The sequence below is a fragment of the Mixophyes fleayi genome, chromosome 8 (genome assembly GCF_038048845.1).
Source record: "Mixophyes fleayi isolate aMixFle1 chromosome 8, aMixFle1.hap1, whole genome shotgun sequence".
Taxonomy (NCBI): Eukaryota; Metazoa; Chordata; class Amphibia; order Anura; family Limnodynastidae; genus Mixophyes; species Mixophyes fleayi.
The window spans coordinates 45,791,051-45,814,412 of record NC_134409.1 but is presented as its reverse complement, the minus strand read 5'-3'; the positions used below and the strand labels follow the sequence as shown (position 1 = coordinate 45,814,412).

General features: G+C 37.5%; 1 protein-coding gene across 2 annotated transcripts in view; it reads left to right on the top strand.

Moving 5' to 3' along the window:
• LOC142099240 (flavin-containing monooxygenase 5-like) overlaps positions 1-16,767 on the top strand; it is a 33,228-nt gene extending 16,461 nt beyond the window's left edge. For both annotated transcript variants that reach the window (XM_075182492.1, XM_075182491.1), the window contains exons 4-9: positions 4,169-4,331; positions 5,157-5,299; positions 6,311-6,510; positions 11,280-11,629; positions 12,070-12,142; positions 14,255-16,767. In XM_075182492.1, the coding sequence (XP_075038593.1) occupies positions 4,169-4,331; positions 5,157-5,299; positions 6,311-6,510; positions 11,280-11,629; positions 12,070-12,142; positions 14,255-14,588 (1,263 nt within the window). In that variant the 3' untranslated portion in view covers positions 14,589-16,767. The remainder of the gene's footprint in view (positions 1-4,168; positions 4,332-5,156; positions 5,300-6,310; positions 6,511-11,279; positions 11,630-12,069; positions 12,143-14,254) is intronic.
• Positions 16,768-23,362: the final 6,595 nt, after the last annotated feature.

Below are 23,362 nucleotides of genomic sequence, written 5' to 3'. Positions count from 1 at the left end.
TAAGGTGTTTGGACACAGGTTGGTAACTTTGGGTGCAGTGCAAACAGATATCTCAATGATTTATGTGCCAGACCATATCTATAAAGATAAGCTGTTTAGTTACACTCCTCTCCACTCCAGCATGATACTTGAGTTGCAAAAAAAAATATGTACATCTCCTTTTTCACTCCAGCACAGTTAATCACCCCTCCTCTGTGGGGCCTTGCCCCTTGGGCTATAACACATGTGCTCTCTCTGCCCCTCTTGGGATTCTCACACTGACTCTCTCACAGAGACTGTGTGCAGTCTCTGACTCCCTCTCCGTCTGGTGCACTCTCAGCCTTGCTTGGTAGATCTGACACTCACCAGTGTCCTCTTGCAGCCTCTTTACTTACGCCTTCGGTCAGATCACCCTCTCTGCAGCAACCCTCCCCATATGGTCTTTTTACATGCTCTCCCATCGCTAAACATGGGGACTCTATATGGCAGATCCTCAATGCTCCCACTATTAATTGACTCTACACTACTTTGGCAGCCACCCCCTTCTTTACTGGGGCCCACCCTTTTTTTACTCTCAGGGGCTCGTCTTTATTATTATGGGGACTTCTTCGCCTTGTTGTGGCACTCTGAATTTGGGGATACCTTTCCCTCTTTATATGCAGCCACACTCCCCACAATCTGTCCCATTTCACTCATATTCTCTCAGTTATGATGCACTTTGGACCCTTGTGGCAGCAGGCCACAGATCCACTCCCAAATTTCTCAGGGGATGATCCTAGGACCTCCTCCTCTCTGTCCCGGGTCCCTGGTTGTTACACTATCACCGCACAGGTTCTCCTCCGCTCATACCAGCCTTATGTTGATAAACAACTGTTCCTGGTGTGTCTCCTCTGTGTCCTAGTGCTGGGGCTACACTTCAGTAACAGGGTGGTGTGAATAACAATGCCAGAGGGGACAGTACAGAAATAAGAGCAAATTTACCAATAATTAATTTAACTTGAACTATTAAAGTTTCCATAGGGTCCACCAGAAGGGTGAAAGATGAAATGGCCCAATGTAGCCTGTATGATAGAAGCTAATCATGGGTAAAGTGATTTTACCAAGTTCTACTCAAAATTATTACAACATAAGACTGTATTGTACAGTATTGTGCATTTATGCTATATATAAAATATGTGTGTTGTAGAAGATATCTCTATGGCTCAATATAATTTACTGCTGCCACGCAACTTACATTTCAAGTGCTGTCTCCCTTTCCTGGCCCTCAAAATTAGGTTTGTGTACACAAAGTTGTTCCCCCCTGATTCTGCTCTGTGTTTTTTTTTACTGTCACTGTCCCAATCTCAACCCCCACTGGCCCTTGCTTCTCTAGACTGTACGTTTTCACAAGCAGTGCTCTCCTTTCTCATTGTTCCTCCTTTGCTTTTGTCCACCTACCCTGTCCTTCTACCCTTGTAAATCACTTTATATGTTCTCTGTTTGGAGCTGCAGATATTTTTTGCGCCCTATAAAGAAACAAAGAGTTGCAATAATGTAACTTCCGACCCCATTCCATAATTGACAAATATCATTGGAAATGCCCCTATTTTTCAATATTGACCAATTGCCCAGTATATTCCCTTTTTGTTTCTGCATGTTAGATGCAATTATTACTATCTATACTTCTCCTCTGAGCTTTATAGGTTAGGCTGGGTTCACACTACAGCATTTTCAGCCGATTGTCAGACCAATCAAACGATAAACGACCGTTCGGCCCGATATCGCATTAGATTGTACACTCTAATCATGAATGATTATTGTTCCAAAGCACATCGTATCGATTTTTAAACCAGACTAAAAATGTTGTTCAGCGATGGAACAATATTGTTACAATGCTACAGTGTGTATGGACTCGCGCCCGTCTGTGTCCATAGATTTCTATGCAGTGTGCAGGGTCACAATCTTTTCAGCCGATGGTTATGACAGATGAAGAGCACAGATCTGGAGGTAAATCGTACAAAATCTGTTTAGTGTGTACACATGAATTGGCATTCTGATCAGGACTTTGTTCCTTCTGTTGTTGGTAAAATCATTCAAGATTTTGCATCAGTGGAAATTTTCTGTAGTGTGTACCCAGCCATAGTGGGGATCGCCTAAAGGTTCATTGGACAGTATCTTGCAGCACATGCTCACATATACAGACTCAGCAGTAAACTTTACCTAGAAAAGATTTTAAGTTTTGTCAACTAAAACAACCTTTTAGCTTCCCTGTAAACATGGCTAAATTCAGATGCTTAGCGCCATGCTTTTATGAGCCTAAGGACTCTCCCGTAAAGTTAAGTGATTAGCCCTGTTCCTAACTGTCACGAACAGCACTCACCTGAGTCTGCGTGACGCTTATGTGACACAGGGTTAACCACACAACAACCACTTGGTATGTCTAAAATGATTAAATACTTCCCTATCTATGCCACACACTAGCTTTGCGATACTAATTAACACCACCAAGGTTTTTTCGGATAAGAGCTGACACTCTTATTTAGGAAGCCTTCGGTTCTCCCTAGCATTAATTCAACACAATTTACTTTAATCAGAGTTCACTTAAACCACAAGGTCTGCACAGTTTCAATTAGGTAGCGTCTGGACCAAACTGTCGCGTGAATTCATAAGAACACAGAGTCTAGAACTTATTAAGTGTAATTTAATATGGAAGACACATCCACAATGCTTAAGATAAAAAGATAATAAAATGACATACAAATATAGTGCAATTGTTTCTTATAAAATAAAAAGGATAAAACACAGAATTGATACCTCACTTAGAATCAAGTCTGTGGTGCTGGGAGGAGCAGGAAAAATGGGACCTCTTCAATATCGAATTGACTCCCTCAGAAGAACCCAGAGTTACATTTTCAATACAGTTTTAAAGTCAAGCTACAGGGCCCCCCAGCCCCCTTCCCTGTGAGGTCAGAACCAACAGGAGGGGAGAATGCAAATTAGGGTCTTATGACTTTGCTGTTTGAATACCTCTAAGTCAAGTTTTCTTTACACCGTCCTAACTTTTCAACAGTATGGTTTACGAACATGATTTTACCTTCACACAACAGGTCCTAAGTTTCCCTTCATCTGCATACCACACATGCCTCTGGTATGTATGATATTGGAGAAAATGATATGATCTTTTCCTGTGCCCTTATTCAGCTTGAATCTGTCATTAACATACAACCCAGTCTCTGCAGTCGGCCTGTCTGGGGCCTCCCAAACATGTGTGAGATTTCATTGTCTTGCAAGAGATCTCCTCAAAGGCATTCACATTTGCCATCCTGCCATAAATGGTATAAGGTGCTATCCTTATCTACCAGCCCCCCTGGGTGGTTTAACATCCACAAAACCCATTGATCTAACAGCTTCTAAGAGAACCAGGTCACACTATTTCTAAGAAGTAATTCACAAACATATATTTGCAGATTTATGCCTAAACATTAGCTTGCACATGACACTAACTATAATAACTTATAACTTATATTTATAAGCATTTTAGAAGCCTAGAGTTTTGGCACGTATAGGGCCTGATTCCTTAAGCAAACTTAAGCAAAAGTAAGTAAGAAAGTCAAAACCATGTTGCATTGGAGAGGGAGGTACATTTAAAATGTGATGGCATATTTATATTTGGGGTAGGGCATGTCCTAGAGCAACTTTACATTTTAGTGTACAAATAAGCTATCAAGTATTTGTGTGCTACATGAAAAAACAGACAGTATTTTCCTTATGTGCAAAATAATAAACTCATTTGCACCCCTTGCATTGCAACATTGTTTTGTCCCAGAAAACTTGAGTAAGAAAACTTACTCAATTTTTTGCTTACGTTTCCTTAATGAATCAGACCCATAGTCCTTATATAGCACACAAGCCAGTGGCTTTGTACTTTTATATGAACACAGAAATTCCTCAGCAACAATAATAAAGTACACAGTATATTCACTCCAGATATATACAAGCTAAAAATTCATAAATAGTCAAAATATGTAACATCCAGAAGACCTTAGCCCTCAGGCCCTGACATATGATCTTTCGTCTATGCGTCATCACAATCTAGGGAGCACTTGGCTTTTGGATTGCATTTTTCAGCCTGATACTTTGTTTACATTTTCTACCAAAATATTGTACTATTATTTCACTTATTGTATTGACATGTCACTTATTATTTCAGACCACAGTGTGTAGTGTTAAGAAGCGTACAGACTTTGCCACAAGTGGACAGTGGGATGTTATCACTGAAAAGGATGGCAAGCAAGAGGCAGCCATATTTGACGCAGTTCTTATTTGCAGTGGTCACCACACAAATGCCCACCTCCCACTTGATGAATTTCCAGGTCAGCTGATTTCATCATTTTTAATTCTGCCGCATGTTTTAGATATGTTTTGTATATAAATATATATTTCAAATTACTCATCCTTACCTAAAAATCCCTCAACAACAACATCTCTTCATTTGTCTTAAATATCATGCCTTCTTTGTTCTGCATCTGACCTGTACCGTGTCCTCACTGATAACCACCTCTAACTTTGGCCTACAAGTATTTGAGTGTTACATGAAAAAACAGTCAGTATTTAACTTATGTGCAAAACAGAACACTCATTTGCACTCCTTGCAATGTAACATGGTTTTGTCCAGGATACTGAAATAAGGATCCTCTTCATTTAAGATCCTTAATGAATCAGGCCCTTTATTATTACACTGAAATTTAAAGTTGATCTAGGACATGCCCTATTCCAACTGTAAACATGTCCTTACATTTTAAGTTTACTTCCTCTGCCAATGCAACATGGTTTTGCCAAGGTGCAAAGTTTTTTTTTTTGCTTTATCTTTCCTTAATGAATCAGGCCCATAGTGTATATAATAAATAGAAAGTGGGGATCTGTGTATGAATATATAGTGGAGAAAAAGTTGAAATGTCACTAGTCTCAATTATCTTAGCAAAATGATTTCATAAGGTTTATTTAAATAAGGTTAAACACAACAGCAAAGTTTTATGCTGTGTCATTGTCATATCAAAATTGTCATTACATTGGAGAGAAAGCTAAACTTTACGCTTAAACTGTGACAATTAGTTATTTAACAATGGAATATTTTGATTTTGCACTAAGCTATAAACAGATAAGAGTAAATACAATTTATCTATTCTTATCTTTTACAGGTATCAATAAGTTTAAAGGGCGCTATATTCATAGCCGAGATTATAAAAGCCCAGAAGAATTTCAGGGAAAAAGAGTGATTGTAATCGGGATTGGAAACTCTGGTGGAGACATCGCTGTGGAAATTAGCAGGACGGCATCTCAGGTTTAATCATCAGAATACATAAAATACAACATAGCTCATGTTTTAAGTTTTAAATTAAATCAGAAATTAATATTTTGCTGTGTTCCTGAACATTTATGTAGACAAAACTCTTTCCCAGTATCTAAAGTGCTAGCCATAAAAGTGTATAGTTATATAGTTGCTACATAGTTATTTGTGCTAAAAAAGACATTCAGTATGTCCATTATGTTTAACCTTTTATAATCATAACGCATGGTTTAATTCTTTATGGTAATCACAAAGTTACCTGGATCATACAATACATTTGACTGGATCGTATAAAATACGTCTTAGTGAAGTGTAGAAAGTTGGCTGGAGAAAATAGATGGTCAAAACTCTTAGAAGACTGATGTTCTTTTACCTGATAATTTGCTTTTATACATGCTAAACGAATGAGCTGTATTTAAAATTTTACTTTCGCTGAGTGGACACAGATGCCTGTATGTTGAAAACTAAACTAATTTTGTTATTTGTTCCTCATCCTCTCTGGTGAACACTGAGGGTACAGTAGCTGGACACTTCTGCAGAATAAAACTCCTCCCCTCTTCCAACCCTACTGACCCCCAGTTCATTTTAAGTGTTTTTTCTATGGAGCTGCCGATGGCGTTTTATGTAGTGTAACTGAAGTGATTTTATGGTTCAGAACACTCCTAAAACACCCCAAAGACATATCTTTTTCATCGTAAAAGAAACTCCTAAAACAATTTTTTAAGACCAGGTATTCATGAAAATGACAGACTTCCTCATTTTCTATGCTTCTAGATGAGATAATATTAAAAAAAATATTCTAGATGTAGACTAATTACTTAACATATAGAATGGAATGTGAGAGCCACCAGACCATTTATATAGAGCACTTATAAACCGATGTATTTTTAAAATCTCTAGCAGAGCATTAATCACTGGTACTTTTAATGTATGTTGGTGGAAAATTTATAGATATACTGATGGGTACAAAATGTAGCTTTTAAAAAAAATTAATTTTACTTGCAGGTGTTTCTCAGTACCAGAAGAGGATCTTGGATTGTAAACCGTGTCTCTGACTATGGTTATCCTCTGGACATGTTGACTATTACTCGCTTTTTGAATACACTTAAAAACTCCATACCTACTTCCTTGTTGAATAAAGTTGCTGAGGCCAAGATGAATAAGCGGTTTGACCATGCAAATTATGGTCTGAGGCCTAATCACAGGTAGGCTCTAGAATTGATCTTTTCTCTTAATGGGAACCTAAGGACAACATTTCTACAGAAGATATACAGATTTACACTTTCCTTGTGATGACAGCATTAGATACCTTAAAAGATTCCTTAAAAATGGAGGCGTATATTCTCAGAGTAATTATTTTCATTGACTGGAAGCAATAAATTAGAAATTAGCCAGATGACATGAAGGGTTTGTAGTGACTAAAGCTATATGTGGTAGCTGAGAAGAATCTTGGGCCCCTGTGTAGCTGCTTCTGTTTCCTCATGTTCCCCAGGCTGAAAAAAGACTGTCCCACCTTTTGTCCCAACTGACGACTGTTGGGAAGTGCCTCATTCACCTAAGTGAGTGGGTGCCACAGGCACTGGCCTCTAGTGCACATGGAAATGCAGGGGTGTTTTAGGGCAAGGCAGGAGTGTTAAAAGTGCTTGTCACACCTCTGGAATGTAGCATGCCTCAGCATGACAGGACCATGCTCACTTTTTTTCTGTCCCAGTTCCAAAAATATACATTTTGGGAGGTATAATTTAACTGTATTCTATAGCACATTTAGATTGTTTTTTTTTTTAATTTTCCATTAAAAGCATAAACATTACAGAGCTGAAATCATTATATGTATAAACCGCAGTAAATAATATTTGTAAAAACAGTGTCTATAGTAATCTATATGGTTATGGAACCTCCCTTAAGGAATTCTAAGGTCCTTATACTGTAATTATAATAATATCTCATTTACTTGAAAATGCTGTTTCTAAGCAATTCTCTAGCAGTTAAACATAGAACAACAGAGCTATTAATACATACAACTGATAATAAATATACAATCTATGACTATATCTATGCTTCCAAGTACTGCTAGGTACAGCCAAGGTCATATACATTTACAACTATATAAACTACACAAACATTGCATGCTCACAATGCATGCATACATGACAAATTGGTCATGGTTAATTAATGCTTATAGAGATCACCATAATTGTTTTTTTTTCTGGCTTTTATAGTAGAAAACCAAACCTTTTTGCACTTAAATGTCTATATTTTTGTGCCCTGTGTTTGTACGAATGTGGACAGCATTCTGTTCATCTATATGTTTTGCAAAAGAAAACGTATTCAAGTAACAGCATGGCCCAGTTTTCTAATATACACTTAATTATAGCACATTATATTTTACTTGTTTACTTTTACCTGCTAAAGTACCGCATACAAAATGTTATAGTACACAAATAAACATACAGTACAGACATTGTACCTGTGCATGGAATAAACTATAATGAAATTAATCCACCTGGTAGTTAAATGTATTAATTACAATCATTACACATAGGGCCTCATTTACAAAGTGAAAAACAGCTGAAGCGCAGTGCAAAAGCACAAAGCACAAATTGCATCAAACACAAAAATGGCTCACATGTAATAAAGACTTTTTCAAAGTATACTCACTTTGGTGAGGGGAGATCATAAATGAGGCTAAGCCCAGCAGTTTTTGTACAAGAAGAACGGAAATGTTTTATTTAATGAAAGGGGTGGTTCTAAAATTGCAGGAGGTTGGACTTTTGAAGAAATATTTTTGCTTTTGCATAGTGCGCCTCTTCAGATTATCCATTGCTCCCCAAACTATATCACATTTATAATTTGTAGCGGTATCTCCTCAGAATGGAGAATAAGTGTACACCTTGGTGTGGGCAGAGTGGACCATCTAGCTGCATCATTGCAACACCAACCTGTTTTGCTGTGTTTATCCAGTGAATAAAAATTTAAATGAGGTCCATAGACCTCCAAAATGAGATATATTGCAAATGTGTAACTGAATACTTTGCCTTATTATGCACTTTACAATGTTAGATAATATCTGTCATTGTAATGAATGGGATTTGTTCTTGCCTGTATTAAGCACTTTACAGTATTTATGACATAATGTTATTTGAAGCAAGTTTTGAATTTAAATTTGGTTTGTAGTCCCAAAAAGATAGATTGAAATAAATTGATTGCTACAAAGGTTGCATTATCAAGACACCTCTGCACTAAAACATTGGTTTGTTTTCTTAACATGAGATTCACAGTTTCAAAAATATAACCTTCCTTTTACTTCAGTCAGTTTCACTCATAAATCTAAATATACAGTGGAGAGAAGACTGGAATCTAGTTTATATGATTTGATCATTTTATAAATTTAGCTCTTTAAAATATTTTGGGTGATGAAATGTGGACCCAGTGGTGTAACTACCAACAATGTAGTGGGGTGCAGGCACTACAAGGCATGGATGGCCCAGCACTGCCAGGTCTCCCTTCCTTAGGTCTTAGAAGAGCAGAGCGGGGGACTCTCAAGAGTATGCACCCGTAAGGCTATTGCATCGTAAAACCCTGATTGGTGCTTCACGGTGCAGGCACCAGACCTGCACATGCTCAAAATAGGCCCCTGTTTTGCTCTTCTGAGAGCTGAGGCCCAGGATGCTGGATCAGCATTGTAGAATCCTCCCCCAAATTTTGCTATAGGGTACAGCAATGTAGTGTTTTGCCCCTGTTTGGACCTGGCTAGTCAAGACTATTAATTACACATATATAATAAGCACTCAATTAAAACACCATTTAAATTCAAATAGATTAAAGTTTTCATCACTGACAGTCTGGAGAAAGGAGGTCAGGAAAACAGTATCCAGTATGCTATTGTATTGATGGATAATATGGTGACTTTATGTGAGATATATGCAACCCCAGAAGTTCTATTTGCACAGATTCCCCCAATTGAGATGCAAATTTGTAAATGGTGCTACATTTATTGAATTTCAGTTTCTACCAGCGAATCACCAAATTCAAGTATTTTGGAGAGTGAAAATAGCTGTATGACCCTCAGCAATGGAAATAATGCCCCTAAAACTGCACACGTTCTCCTCCTTCCCTCATTTTAATATTCGTAGGACACAAAGTGAGGTTTTATTTTTGCACAAGTTGTGCCCAAATACTCCTATCGGCTGATGTAAACACCATTTAACTTTGGTAAAAACTATGCGCACTAGCACAAATTGAGACACATGACATCACTAAAGAGTATTTTGTACTGTGCTATCAAATCTCAAGCAAATTTTGATCATTATAGCCACTGACCATCAGATATGATTCCATCAATATCTGCACATGAGTTGCAGAATTGAGTGGCTTTCCTTTTTTTTTTTATCCAGAAAAACTTCTGTATCATTTCTATCAATAAATATTTTTGTATTGTTAACAGATTTTCTCTTTCTCTGGAAGAAAGGTTTGGCGACAGTGGATATATTACTTGCTGTAGGAATGACTTAAGGGTTTGTGTAATATTTTTTGACAATACCTAAGCACATCCCTTTCAGCCGTTGTAAAAAATGCAATTTCTGTTTGCGTACTTTAATAAATAAATCTGTTGAGGTCACAATAAATTGCCTGTGAAATCAGAGAACTAAATAGGTAACTGCTCTAATTAGTACAAACCAGGAAAAATGAGTGTGCAGTGGCCTGTAAGCTCCTCTTATAATGCTATAAACATATGATAGTTGTTGATGTTTGCTAGTTGGCTTTTTTACATTCTATGCACTGTGATTGGCCTGGTTCTTCAACGTTTTTTTTAAAATATTTTTTGTTGAATTCAATTTAAAACCATACACATTTTTTTGAAAATGAAATGTGTTTTTAAATTAGTAAGGTCTAAATATACATTTTTAGTGCATTAGAGTTTGCGCTTATGGTTTCATATAGTCACTTACATTTTAACATAAGTCCGAGTTGTCTATTTTATTTGGCTGAATCCCTTACACTATTATTAATATGTACATATATAGTTTCTTTTCCTGTGGTAAAAGTAATTTTTGATTTCTGGGTTTGTACTTTACTTTAAACAGTCATTGAAATTTTGTATTTTTTTTAAATTCATACTTGCTTACTCTCTAGGAATGTCTGGGAGACTCCCGAAATTCAAGGAGTCCTCCCGGACTCCCGTCAAGAGTAGGCCAACCTCCCGGATCCCGCTTCACTTTCTAGTGAACTGGGCAGGGCCTTGATGATGCGATCCGATGTGAACCACTTCATCAGGACCTAGCCCTCCGCTGCACAATTGGGTGGGGTAGAGGTTGTGCAGATCCCATTGTCAGGCCTTCCTCATTTGTCATCTGGACCTCCCCTCCTCTATTCTGCAGATTAAATTTACCAGGTCTAGTTTTTTCTGTCTTTATTCAGATGATCTTCTTCTCCTCACCAGTCTCTAGTTACTTACCCATGACCTGGTGACTTATCGCTATTACTCTCTGAGTCCACCAGCTTCTAGCTTACATCTTCTCACTGACTCAGCTTTCCACACCTTCTCCAATTTATCACCAGTTTTATATAACCAAAACCATCGACTGGTTTAGAATACTCTCTAAAATCCATACCTTTTCTGAATGTTTCCCAGTCCTTACTCAAGGGCTTGGGATCAGAAACTTGCTGTATATTCCGATGTGTTGGAATGTGTTTATTGCGTTTGTTAATATGTGTGAGTGAATAAATGCTACAGGATGTGTTCCAATGGAAAATGCAAACTAAAATATAGTGCAGAGTGATTCTGTAGGTGGTCAAACAAAAAAAAATAGTAGAGAATGTGGCTTGTGTAGTACCCGGGCACAATAGCAGTTTTATTGTGGCATTAGCAAAAATATCAGTGTAATTTTATCCATTGCCTAATTTTTCTATACTTTGTTCTTGGTTCTTATTTTTATTTTTTTTAAAAAAGATGTTATTTTCCTTGTATTAATAGAATTTTTAGCCAGCATCCAATGGTGAATGATGACCTCCCAAACCGCATTATTGCCGGCACAGTGCTTGTGAAGTCCAATGTGGCAAAGTTTACGGAGACTGATGCCATTTTTGACGATGAGACCGTGGAAAAGAACATTGATGCTGTTATATTTGCAACAGGTTACACATTCAGTTTTCCTTTCTGTGATGAGCTTAAAGTCCAATACAACAAGATCTCTTTATATAAATACACTTTCCTACCAGAGCTGGAGAAACAGACATTAGCTGTCATTGGTTTGATACAACCACTTGGGGCCATCATGCCCATTTCGGAACTTCAATGTCGACTTGCCACAAGAGTCTTCAATGGTAAGAAAATTACAATTAAATTAAATTAAATTAAAAGGAAAATTTTAAAACATTAAAGACAAATGCTAGGCAGGTCTGTACAAGCCTGTAAAGTTCTTATTTAGTAATACATTGTCATTTAATTTACACAAATGATGACTCATTGGAGGGTGTAGACGACTTACATTTGTGTGCAACCTCAAATGTTATATCATCAACACTTGAAGTACATAATTATGGTTCATTTTGTAACTGAATAACCTGAGCTTCTCTCTTAATTTGCCTAAAGGGAGCATACAATGTGATTAATGTGTGACTTTGCATGATGTACAGCTTTAGATTAATAGTATATTTTGATTATGCAGTATACAGTAATTCTAGTCTTGTTAAATGATTTTGGTGGTATAATGTGGAAAAAAAAGTGACCTATTAAACTCATTTTAAATGTCTCTATGTTTTAGGAAATAAATTGCTGCCCTCTGTTAATTCCATGAAAGAGGATATTCTTAAAAAGAAAGAAGAGATGCAAAATCGGTAAATTTTACTTACTCTTTGTACAAGTAGTTGAAAATAAGAAAGCACGATTGGGAAGAAAAGGGGTGTAACGAGATTAGCTATTATTATTAACATTTATTCATATAGCTCCATCATAGTCTAGCGTTTTAAAATTGGGAACAACAGAGTAATAAAACAGTAGTAGACAAACAGAAGGGAGCAAAAAGAGTGGTTCGCACTCCCTTGAAAGTATGTGTAGTGAGGGGGGCTGCCTGGGGGACCAAATACAAAGGGAAGTCCCAATGCTTAGATGATAGAGATATAGCAATGGTAGAGATCCCCTTGGCACACAGAGTGATAATAAAAGTGAATTCCAAATGGTGGGACACTTGTAGTTTTATTACTGTTTGGGTCAAACATAAAATCAACGTGTACAAATATTATAAACACAGGTTGAAACCTTATACATACGTAATAAATTGTACCAAACAAATGGATAAATAAGAATGAAACATTAGGTAAATAACATGCATTTTGGTACATAAAGGATACTCTAATCTGTAAAATCAGCTTCTACTTGGTACTAAAAAGTCCACGCGAGAGAAAGTAGTAAATTCTTGAATGGATAAAGTACATATAATAACAAAAAAAACTAACAGGTATCGATTGGTAGAGTTCAGTGGCATGAATCCAATTGTGAATATAATTCCAGAATGGTAATCTCTTTTCAGATAAATGAAGAAACTGTGATAGCATAGAGCAGAGATGAATATCCCCACATATAGTCTCAAATGGCAAATGAGCAGTATGTACCAGAGAGTGCCTCCTCCGATATTCTACGGAGCTAAGGTCCAGTCAATGTCTGTAGTGCCGGCGCGTATGAGAGAAGAGGACTTACCCTGTGCGGGCTGCTGTGTTACCTCTTTCCTCCGATGTCCCCCACGACTCTGTCCTCACACCGAAGTAGTGTAGATACTAGAAATTGGAGCCGCGGCCATGACTTCATCCGAGCGTGCGCATGCGGCAGAAGGAGAATGAAAATAATCCGTTCCTCTGTTAGCTCCGATCCAGAGCATGTAGAAGTTGCAGAGGTGCAGCGGTATATAACATACGCGTTTCGCCAAAGGCTTCCTCATGGATAGTGATATTCATGGAGTAGGGACAGGTATTTAAAGGCACCCGATGGGTTTTGTCTTTAATAGAATTGCCATTTTAAAAAAATTATGGCAAAGTTCAGAGAATTTGTTGGAAACACAGGTTAGCAAATATACCCCTAGGTCTTATTCGGGCCAGAGCGCGAGGTCAGTGCCATAACCTCTGGTTCCCTGATCAGCAGCCCAACACTGCAGTTGCTGCATAATTGACCTAGCCATATAGACATTTTTTTATAAAGTTTATTATAAAAATTTAGAACTGAATACAACTTTACTACAATTCCTCTACACTGTTCAGACTATGTTAGAAAACAGATTCATGGAAAAAGATGGGAAATGAAGATTTAGAATAGATCTAGTGATTTTTTAATTTGATAGACCGTTGGTAAACCTTATTAATGCATACACAACATTGTCAGGCTGCTCTCCTCTCTGATAGCAATATGTACCAATTGATCAGAGAACATTAGAAGTGCATATTTTTGTTTATTGAATATCAAAGAAAATAATCACTTAATTTATTGGGATTCTTTATTTTCCTGTTTTATCCCTCCACCCATGAATCTGTGACTACTTCACCCTGTGCTGGTTCAATTACTGAGCTTCGATTTCCCAGGATCAGCTCAGCTTGTGGTGCGACAGGCTATATAACTACACACAAGCATATAAACACTATAAAATATTCCACATTTGCTGAATAATATAGCATTTCATTTTCATTTTATAAGGGAGCACTGTAGTCAGTATTTCCTTTCTAAATTAGAAAACGTTAACCACCTTTTTAACTGTATAATGAAGATGAGATGAGAAGTATATAAAATTAAAGAATTCATAGTGTAATAATTACTACCCAGCAACATAAAAACTTGCAATAAAATGTGTTATTCTGATAGTATACATTTACTGCTGTGAGCAAAACTTAATGTTTAAATTAATAATCTCTATACATCTCAATAATTTGGGAGTCTGCTAATGTGTCATATACCTTTTATTCCAGCTATGTGTGCACTCAGCGTCACACCATACAGGTGGATTACTTGGAATACATGGATGAACTTGCTGAATTGTTAGGCGTAAAGCCTACCTCTTTGAATCTCTGTCTTACTGATCCCAAGCTTGCCTGGAATATCTATTTTGGGCCTTGTACTCCTTATCAGTATCGACTGCGTGGACCTGGACAGTGGGTCAAAGCCAGGACAACCATACTAACTCAATGGGATCGAACACTGAAACCAATGAAAACTCGCTACGTAGAAGGAAATTCAGGCATTTCTCCTGTATACTTGATTGTAGGGATAGTGGTGCTTTTGGCAGCAATATTTTTTTACTAAATATAGAACGCAGTACTTGTAGCGTCCAGCAGATGCTAAATGACAGTGCATCATTTGTACCCATCTTTCTAAAAGTAGAGTGGTAAGGATACATCATGTATGCTATTAATTAATTGGGTATTAGTAAAAAGTATAAATCTTCAGGGTCAATATTAAATATACAATTTCAATGGTTGATTTACTGGTAATAATGTTTAACACACTATTAACTCCATCAACCCCCTCATCTACTTTTAACACCCACATTGCTACATACCCAAAGGAGCAAAGTTAACCATACTTCCTACGGACTTTCAACTCAATCCTTAACTTCAGCTCTGTAGTACAAAATGCTTCACTATATTAATTCTCTTATCTCATAGCTTGCTATATATTATGTATTTTCAGTTGCTAGAATATGCACTCACTTTTACCCCCTTATCCTTGCCTCCTCCGACTGGGCTCTCCATTTTCGAACATCTGTCCGAGGTCTGTATAAAACTTCTGTCATTCAACTCCATAAACATGTTTGTAATTGTAACACTTAATACTTTTTGTTCATAATTTGAGGATAACTATTTATCTGTATATGATGTATCCAGGACACACTTTAAAAGGTGACTCTCAAAGATTTTTTTCCCCTGATAAAACACTTTATAAATAAAGAGATTTTGCCAATGAAAGGGATCTTTAATACTGCCAAGATGGAAGTGCTCTACTTTCTTTATATCGCTAACAGTTTTAGGATACTCTTCAGTTCTTTTTTTAGCTTTAGTTTTATAACTTTAGTTTAAACATTTTGGGGTATATTTAATGAACTGCGGGTTTGAAAAAGTGGAGATGTTGCCCATAGCAACCAATCAGATTCTAGCCTCATTTTGTAGAATGTACTAAATAAATGATAACTAGAATCTGATTGGTTGTTATAGACAACATCTCCACTTTTTCAAACCCGCATATCCCTATGAGTCACAGCATCAGTCAAGCTTTTGCAATTTGTAATATTTGAATATTAAATCTGTATATGTTCTGCTGTTAGCTCTCATCTTCAAATCACCCACTCTCACTCATTCACATTAATTTATGTTATGTTTATTACTGTGACAAATACACAGTGACAGACAGTTTTATGGTTTTGCTTTGCAGAAATCAACTGTGTGGGTTAGGTGATCCTTACACAGTGGCAACGTCAGTGCTGTCACATTAGCTCAAATGACTGCATTCTCAGTGTTTGCATCTCTGTCAGATACCACTAGGACACCTACATGTGTGGGAGGGGCTTTCCTTTGGCTGTTATTTAGTATGGTTAGTAGGTTAACACTGAACAATGTAAGATTCAAATTGGAAAATGTTTTGGGGGTTTTGTGGTTCTTTAAATACTCAACAGTGGTTTTAATTCATTTTTTATTCAATGTACCCTTTTACTACTGCCTAACTCACCTCAGGTTTCTTATAATATGGCCATTGTCATTGTACAGAAACAATGGATTCCCACCAATGTATTAGTCTGGTGTGTCATAGCATAACCCATTGTTCAAATTCTCCATTGCAAAACCCCTTTGCAGATTTTTAAATTGTATCTAAATGGTGTCATCTTTGCTTGAGTGCCTGCCCCCTTGCTTGCTTCTCTGGTTGCATTGTCACTCTGTATACTTAAGTTCAGTATGGGGGAGCGCAATTAAATGTATTGGGATATCTTGTTAGTGATAGTACGATCCTCACAAAACTGCAGCAGAGCTGATCAATTATTGTCCAAGCTTTGTATAGTATCTCTCTACATACTGTGTGACGTATGTTCTACATATGTCTTGAATAGCATGGAGATGAAATATGTTATTGAATATATTATTGAATGTAACATAATTAAGTCATAGATTGGTTTTAATATGTTAATTGATTCTGTATATTTTGAGAAGGTACTTGACTTTAATTTCTTCACTATATTGTACTATAATGGTCATAATTATTTGATGTCTAACCTACTCTGATTACTAAATTTGTACCTAAACTTTGCACTGAAGAGCACTGCCACAGGAACTGCTCAATAACCAAATTAACTTTTTTTTAAATATAACTGAAAAAATATTTTATAATTTTATGTAAAAAATATTTTTAGAACTTTGTTTTGGTAAAAAGCAACTCACTATCTTCGTTAATTAACTTATATTGTGGAACAATAAAATTCTTAATTTGAAAAGCATTGGTTTACTGTTTTATGCTTGTAACTTCTAGTTAAGCCAGATGATGTATGATCATAATAATAACAAATAACAATGATAATAATAACAATAGAGTACATCTATGCTGTGTTTCCCAATGCATTGGTATGATATTGATACACATATCATGCTTATTTTACACTTTGGAGGTCACAGGCAGAGGGGAATATTTGGGCAAAGTAAAGGCATTTCTAGTGCAGAGTAGGTGCATTAGTGCTGGGTCTCATCCTATACTTTTAAAAACATAAACAATTCTCATTCATAGTGCACTGTGTAAAAAAATAAGATTTTTAAAAACAGACAGCACGCTCCCCTACCTCCCAGCTCCCAATCCTCAAGCAGTCCAAGTGCTAGAGAGTCTGGATTGGTGTCAGCAAGACCACATATCCCTTGACAGGCTGAATAACACTTAAAAATACAGCATATCCTCCCACCCTCAGGAAACGTGCTCTGCGCTGAGAAGTGTTTTTCCTGACCAGCTTAGCTGAGCTTTGAGGTAATTGGTGGTAATTAGGACTGAATCTATATGGTGGCAAATTTGCCACCACAGTGGTCCCAGTATAATGGACAGGAGTCCTTAAGATCTCTGCCCATTATACCAAAAAATTAAAAAAATAATCTTAAATAAACTTTAATTGAATAAATGACACCCCAAAACACCTTTTCACCACTATATATAATAAATAGAAAAAAACCTTCTTTCTTATTCATTGATCAGTCATAGTTCAAGTGGAAAAAATAAAAATAGACATTCAGAAAAGTCCACTTAAAAAAAGACCCAACTAACGCAAAATGGGGCAGGGTTAACTGGTATTCTCTTAATCACCCAGCCAATTACAAGCTTTTTCTCTAACTGGCTACTTATGATAGGTTGCCTGTGAAGTCACATCATTGGACAGTCAATCAAAAGCAGCCAGTGTGTGAAACCAAAAAAGAAGAAAAAATTCTATTTGGACTATGATGGAAGAAGAAATCTTCCAGCATTCTATGGATTAGTGCATTAATGAGAAAGTGACATGTCATGAACTCTATTGATAGCAAACTATTTTAAGGTCACTCTAAAAGAAAACTGTGCCTCTTTTTTTGGATGTTTAACACAAGTCTCGATAAAGATGGATATATATATATCTAATATATATAAGCCTAGCGGCGTGTGTTAGTCTGTGTGTGAAAAAAAACAAACCAAGCTGCAGCGCCACCTGCTGGGCGGAGTTATACACTGACCTACTAAATTCATAGCATTATCTAATATATAAAAGTAAAAGCCTAGCGGCGTGTGTTAGTGTGTGTGTGTGGAAAAAACTATTTTCTCAGAAAGGGCTCATCCAATTGACCTGAAATTTGGTATACTGACATTATTTGACAAAAAAATTAGAATAGTGAAGTCAGTTAACTTCCATCATCCCCCCGTAGGAGGGGTAGTAAAGGCTAAATTTACGAGTTGAGGGCTCAAACTCATTTTCGTGAGGTAATTTTACCTCATGAACACACATTAAAAAGGGCGCTTGCATCGGGAAGTAACGCTCTTCCCCTGAGGAGGCCTGGGCTAGGCCCAAATGCATGACAAGAACCTTCTTCAGACCTTAAGTAGCTTGATTTGACTAGAATGCATGAGTATCATGCACGGGTTAACTTGTGTGTGTGTGTATATATATATATATATATATATATATAATCAAAACAACAAACCTTTCTGTTCTGTAACTAAAGTGTTCTCAGCAGTGGCATGTATGTATGGACCAACTGGTTATCCCTAAATTTAGGATGCAAATGCAATCCTAAAACTAATACCCTAAAGTAAGTATCAAATATAAATCTCATATACCTCCACACTTGACCTCTCCCAGTGGATTGAATTCGCTACTCATGAGGATGGTCACTGTCTTGATCTTGTTTTCTCTTGACTATACTCAGTTTCTGATTTCCTTAACACTCCTTTCCCCCTCTTGGTTCATCACCTTATTAGCTACTCGCTCACCCCCAGGTCTTTACCCTCCCTAGTGTCAAACTCTTCCAAGCCTCCTCACAACCACAGGAATATCAACTCTATTGATCTTAAATGCAATGCAAACTCTACAAAAACTTTCACGTAAAGCAGAACGTTACTGGCGTAAATCTTGTACCGCTAATGATTTCATCACATATACTGATATCTACCACTCCTATAGAAATGCTCTGGACACTCTAAACAAACATACTTCCAATCTCTCATCTATGCTCAGGCTTCTAACCTCAAATGCCTTTTTAACACATTTAAATCTCATCTGAATCCTCCCACCTCAAATCCTCCAACTTCCATCAGTGCCCAGGATCTTGCTTCCTATTTCAAGGACAAAATAGATAAGATCAGACTTTAAATGGTATCATCTTCCTTGACAAGCAACAGCCTCAATTCCTTTGTAGCACTCTCTGACACTCTCTTCATTTGATTCCACAAATGAAGAGGACGTTTCTGTATGTTTCTTCGTGTAGCGCACAAATACTTGATAGCTTTATTTTTACACTGAAATTCAAAGTTGGTCTAGGACATGCCCTATCCCAACTATAAATCTGTCCCCACATTTCAAATTTACCTCCCCCTCAAATGCAACATGGTTTTGCCAAGATGCAAAGTTACTCATTTTTTGCTTTACCTTCCTTAATGAATTAGGCCTAGTGTGTTTGGATTGCCAAATTAAACTGACAAGCTCTGATTTCCGAGTTTAGGGAAGCCAAGTAATCCTCAACTGAGCAGGCTAAAGGACAAGAAAATCTAGCAATTTAGGGAAAGGCACAGGTGCCTTAAGTAATAGGGAGATGTAAGTGGGGATATTACTAATCAGCCTATGGCTGAATGACAGAGGAGAAAAATGACGATTCTAGGTGAATCCAAGAGGAAGCCCATCAGTGGACAGATGCGGTGCTGAGGTGCTGGGAGAAGCGATGGTGGCTGCAAGGTAAGTGTGCCGGACCCCAGCAGGTTGGTTTGCGTGTCCGGTACGTGACACTAGTACTGTCCTAATGCAGTGGGGAATCCAGGAACAGTCAAAAACCACATGGATACAGGGTAGGATATTCACACAACACCTGTGTGCAACACCACATACTAAATAAAATACTTTTTAAGCAAAAGTACAAAATTCCAGGGACTCATTGAGGCATTAAAGATAGAATAAGCCAGCTCTTGTTAGATGTATTTCCCAATACATGAGATACAATACATACATCTGATTTTAACTGCAATTTGATGGTGTTTGAGGAAAATATGCCAATGTAGTACCCCAGATCTGATGCTGGAGTGTAGGCTCAAATGTTTTGAGCAAAATATAAACTAACACCTCATGTTTTAATTTTGGTAAGGACAAGCACCTACAAAAACTGTCTCTTCATTTTGTACCATAGTGCATTTATATTGCCTTGTAACTGGTACCATGTATAATATGGGATTACCCAATTATAGGCTTATTTCTTGTTAGTTTGTATTTCAACAATGACTGAAGTCTAAACATCCAGAAGGCCTTTCTTCGACACAATCTACCAAACCTGTTGCCTCCCGTGGGGTGCTGGCTTTGTGTTCCACTCCAGTGATAGTGAGCCTGAAGGTCCCTCTTTTAATACAAAAAAAGAACAAAATGCTTGGAAAAACTAAAATAGATATTTGTTGATAATGTTTCTTCTATTACCCACTTAGAGGGTCGCGAAGCTTGTTTTGAACCTAGTACCTGATGATCCCAGATATTTGCTTAGACAGCATTTGGTTATCATAATTCCTCGTTAAAGAAATTTGCCCATCAAATTGATCAGGTATTGTCCAATGAGGGGACTACTTCCAGGCTGTGATAGGAAATCTGGAACTCTCTGATATAATGGGTGCCTGAGAATCCTTGGTCTCTTACCCATTGTTATATTATGGATATGACAGCTGCAAGAGATACTATTGCTCCTGTTTGTATAGACTGTACATACCACACTCCCAAGCACCTTGGTTTGACAACAGTATTAGGATGCTGAAGAAGAGGGGTTGCAGGCTTAAAAAAGACATTGGGCAAAGATTCCTATAGTATATCATGAGTGAAAACTAATCAAGCATACTGAAGAATACCAGTCCACAATCACCTATAAAAAGGTCAAATTTTCTGTCAAGCAAGATTATGGCAGCAAACCACAGACCAGATCAACTGTACAGTGAAGAGACTTTACAGATGAGTATATCTGCAGCCTAATCTCTTCAAGGTGCAATGAGTTTGCAATCTTCTTTGCTGATCCATTCTTCAATAAGGTCTAGAATCCCAACAATGCTTTCAAATGATTACCAAGGTTACCGGCTTGCAAATGTGGTTTAACTGGACTCTTGGACTAGCTTTGAACCCCTGGATATAGAAGACATTGTAAAAATTAATCTAGGTATATGACCTACCATTTGTGATCAAGCCATCTAATAGGGTATATTAATGTAATTGGATACAACACTCTTTGGAGACAGGCATTTATTTTGAACCACTAAAGGAAGCAGATTGCGCCTAAAAAAAAAACCTTTAGACCCAGACTGTTTGAACAGCTGCAGATCGGTATTAAATATTCTCTTTTTAGGGATGTTATTGAGAAAGTAGTTTCAATTCAGCTGGAACTCTGTCTGTTAACCCATGATATTTGTGACCCATTTCAGTCAAGATTCAGGAGACAACATAGGACAGAAACAGCGCTGGATGCATGTGCTTAATAATCTTCTGGTGGCAAGAGACAGATGCACTTAATCAATTTTAATCCTCCTCAATCACTCTTCAGCATTTGGTAACATGGGTCATGGGATTCCAATAGAGCACTTGAAAAAGTTATGTGGTCTGAATGACTCTGTCCTTTGCTGGTTCAAATAATTTATCGCTGAATGTACACTCATCTGAACCAGTGCCATGCAATATTCCACAGGGCTCTAGGCTATCTCCTTTGCTATTTGCAGTATACATGCTATCACTGGGTGAAATAATCGGACATCATGGCCTGAATTACCACTACTATGCAAATGATACTCACCTTTACCTGTCTTTACCAATCCTCAATGACTGTCTAGCTGAGCTCCAGTTGATTGAAGCTGATACCAAATAATTATGATGGGAGCTCACTATCAAATTACAAGACTGCAGTTTGGTCAACCAACTGGGCTTAAGGTTGGGGGTCTGAGTTGTCGAACTATGTCCATGTGCGGAATCTTGGTGTTGTCCTTGATTGTAGCTTGACACTTGAACATCAGGTGTAAGCCATGATCAAATCTTCATTCTTTTATCTGTGGAACATTGACAGTATCAAATATTTAATTCCCCCAGAAGATCTTCTTGCACCCACACATGCATTTGTGTCTGACTGCTTGGACTACTGCAATGCATTCTACCTGGGTCTCCCAGGAAAAGAATTCCCCATACCTGCCATATTGTTATGTTCCGCAGCGCTAAACAGTGGTCAAAACAGGACTTATAAAAGCAGGTACATATTAGGTAGACAAAATAAATGCAGATGTGAAAACAAAGAGTAGAGAGAGTCCTATTTTTGAAAGAACTTATTTTCTAATTGGAAGAGGGCACAGCCAAAATAAAGGAACCAGTGTGGCTCAGAATGGGGATTGGAAAAGTTGTGTGGAAGTGTTAGGAAAAAACAGGAATTATGAGGTGATGTAGTAAAAACAATAGGGAGTTAATTACAGTACACCACATATAATGATGGACAGAAGTCAAGCACACTGGATTTGATAGTAATCAAAAGGTAGACAGGTGATAATACAGGCTCTGAGGTAATGAAGGTACAGATTTCAGTCTTTAGGAAATGCAGGGATAAAACAGTCTGAGGCAATGTAAGAAAATAAAACAGTCTCGGAGACAATTCAAAAATATAATACAGTCTTTGAGGCAATGCAGGAATATAACAGTCTCCGAGGTAATGCTGGTGCAGATTTCCACAGTCTTCAAGGAAATGCAGGAATATAGCATCATTATCATAATTTATTATTTGTTTAGTGCCACCAATGCCACAGCTCTATACAGGATAATATTTGTAATTCACACCAGTTCCTGCCCCAATGGAGCTTACAGTCTAAATTAAGGTCCTGGTCAGGAATTGAACTCATGAATGACTCCAGCACTGGGAGGCAGAAGTGTTAACCACTGAGCCACCATGCTGTCCAATACAACACACTGTCAGATAATGCTGGTGCATATTTACACAGTCTGTAATGCAATACAGCAATATAATAATAGTATCAGGAACCAGGAGACAAATGAATGCAGAACCAGGAACTATTGATGCAAGGTCATAAGCACACAGATCTGGGAAGCAATGAGTACAAGAGAGATGAAAGCTTATAAAGTCCAGCCCTCAAATCAGCACTCAGATGGAGAGACTGTAAAGGGCAAAGTAGCGTGAGATCCTCAACTGCTAGAACCGCTTCATTAGATGTTCACCTTTACTTGCCCCCTTTCCGAGGAACTTGTTACGTTCCACAGTACTCGGTTGCCCCCAGGATGTGTTGTAGCAGTTGTTGATCTAGAACCTGCCCGATGGAGAGTAGAGAACACAGTAGGAGGTAATGAGCAAACAGGATATATTAAG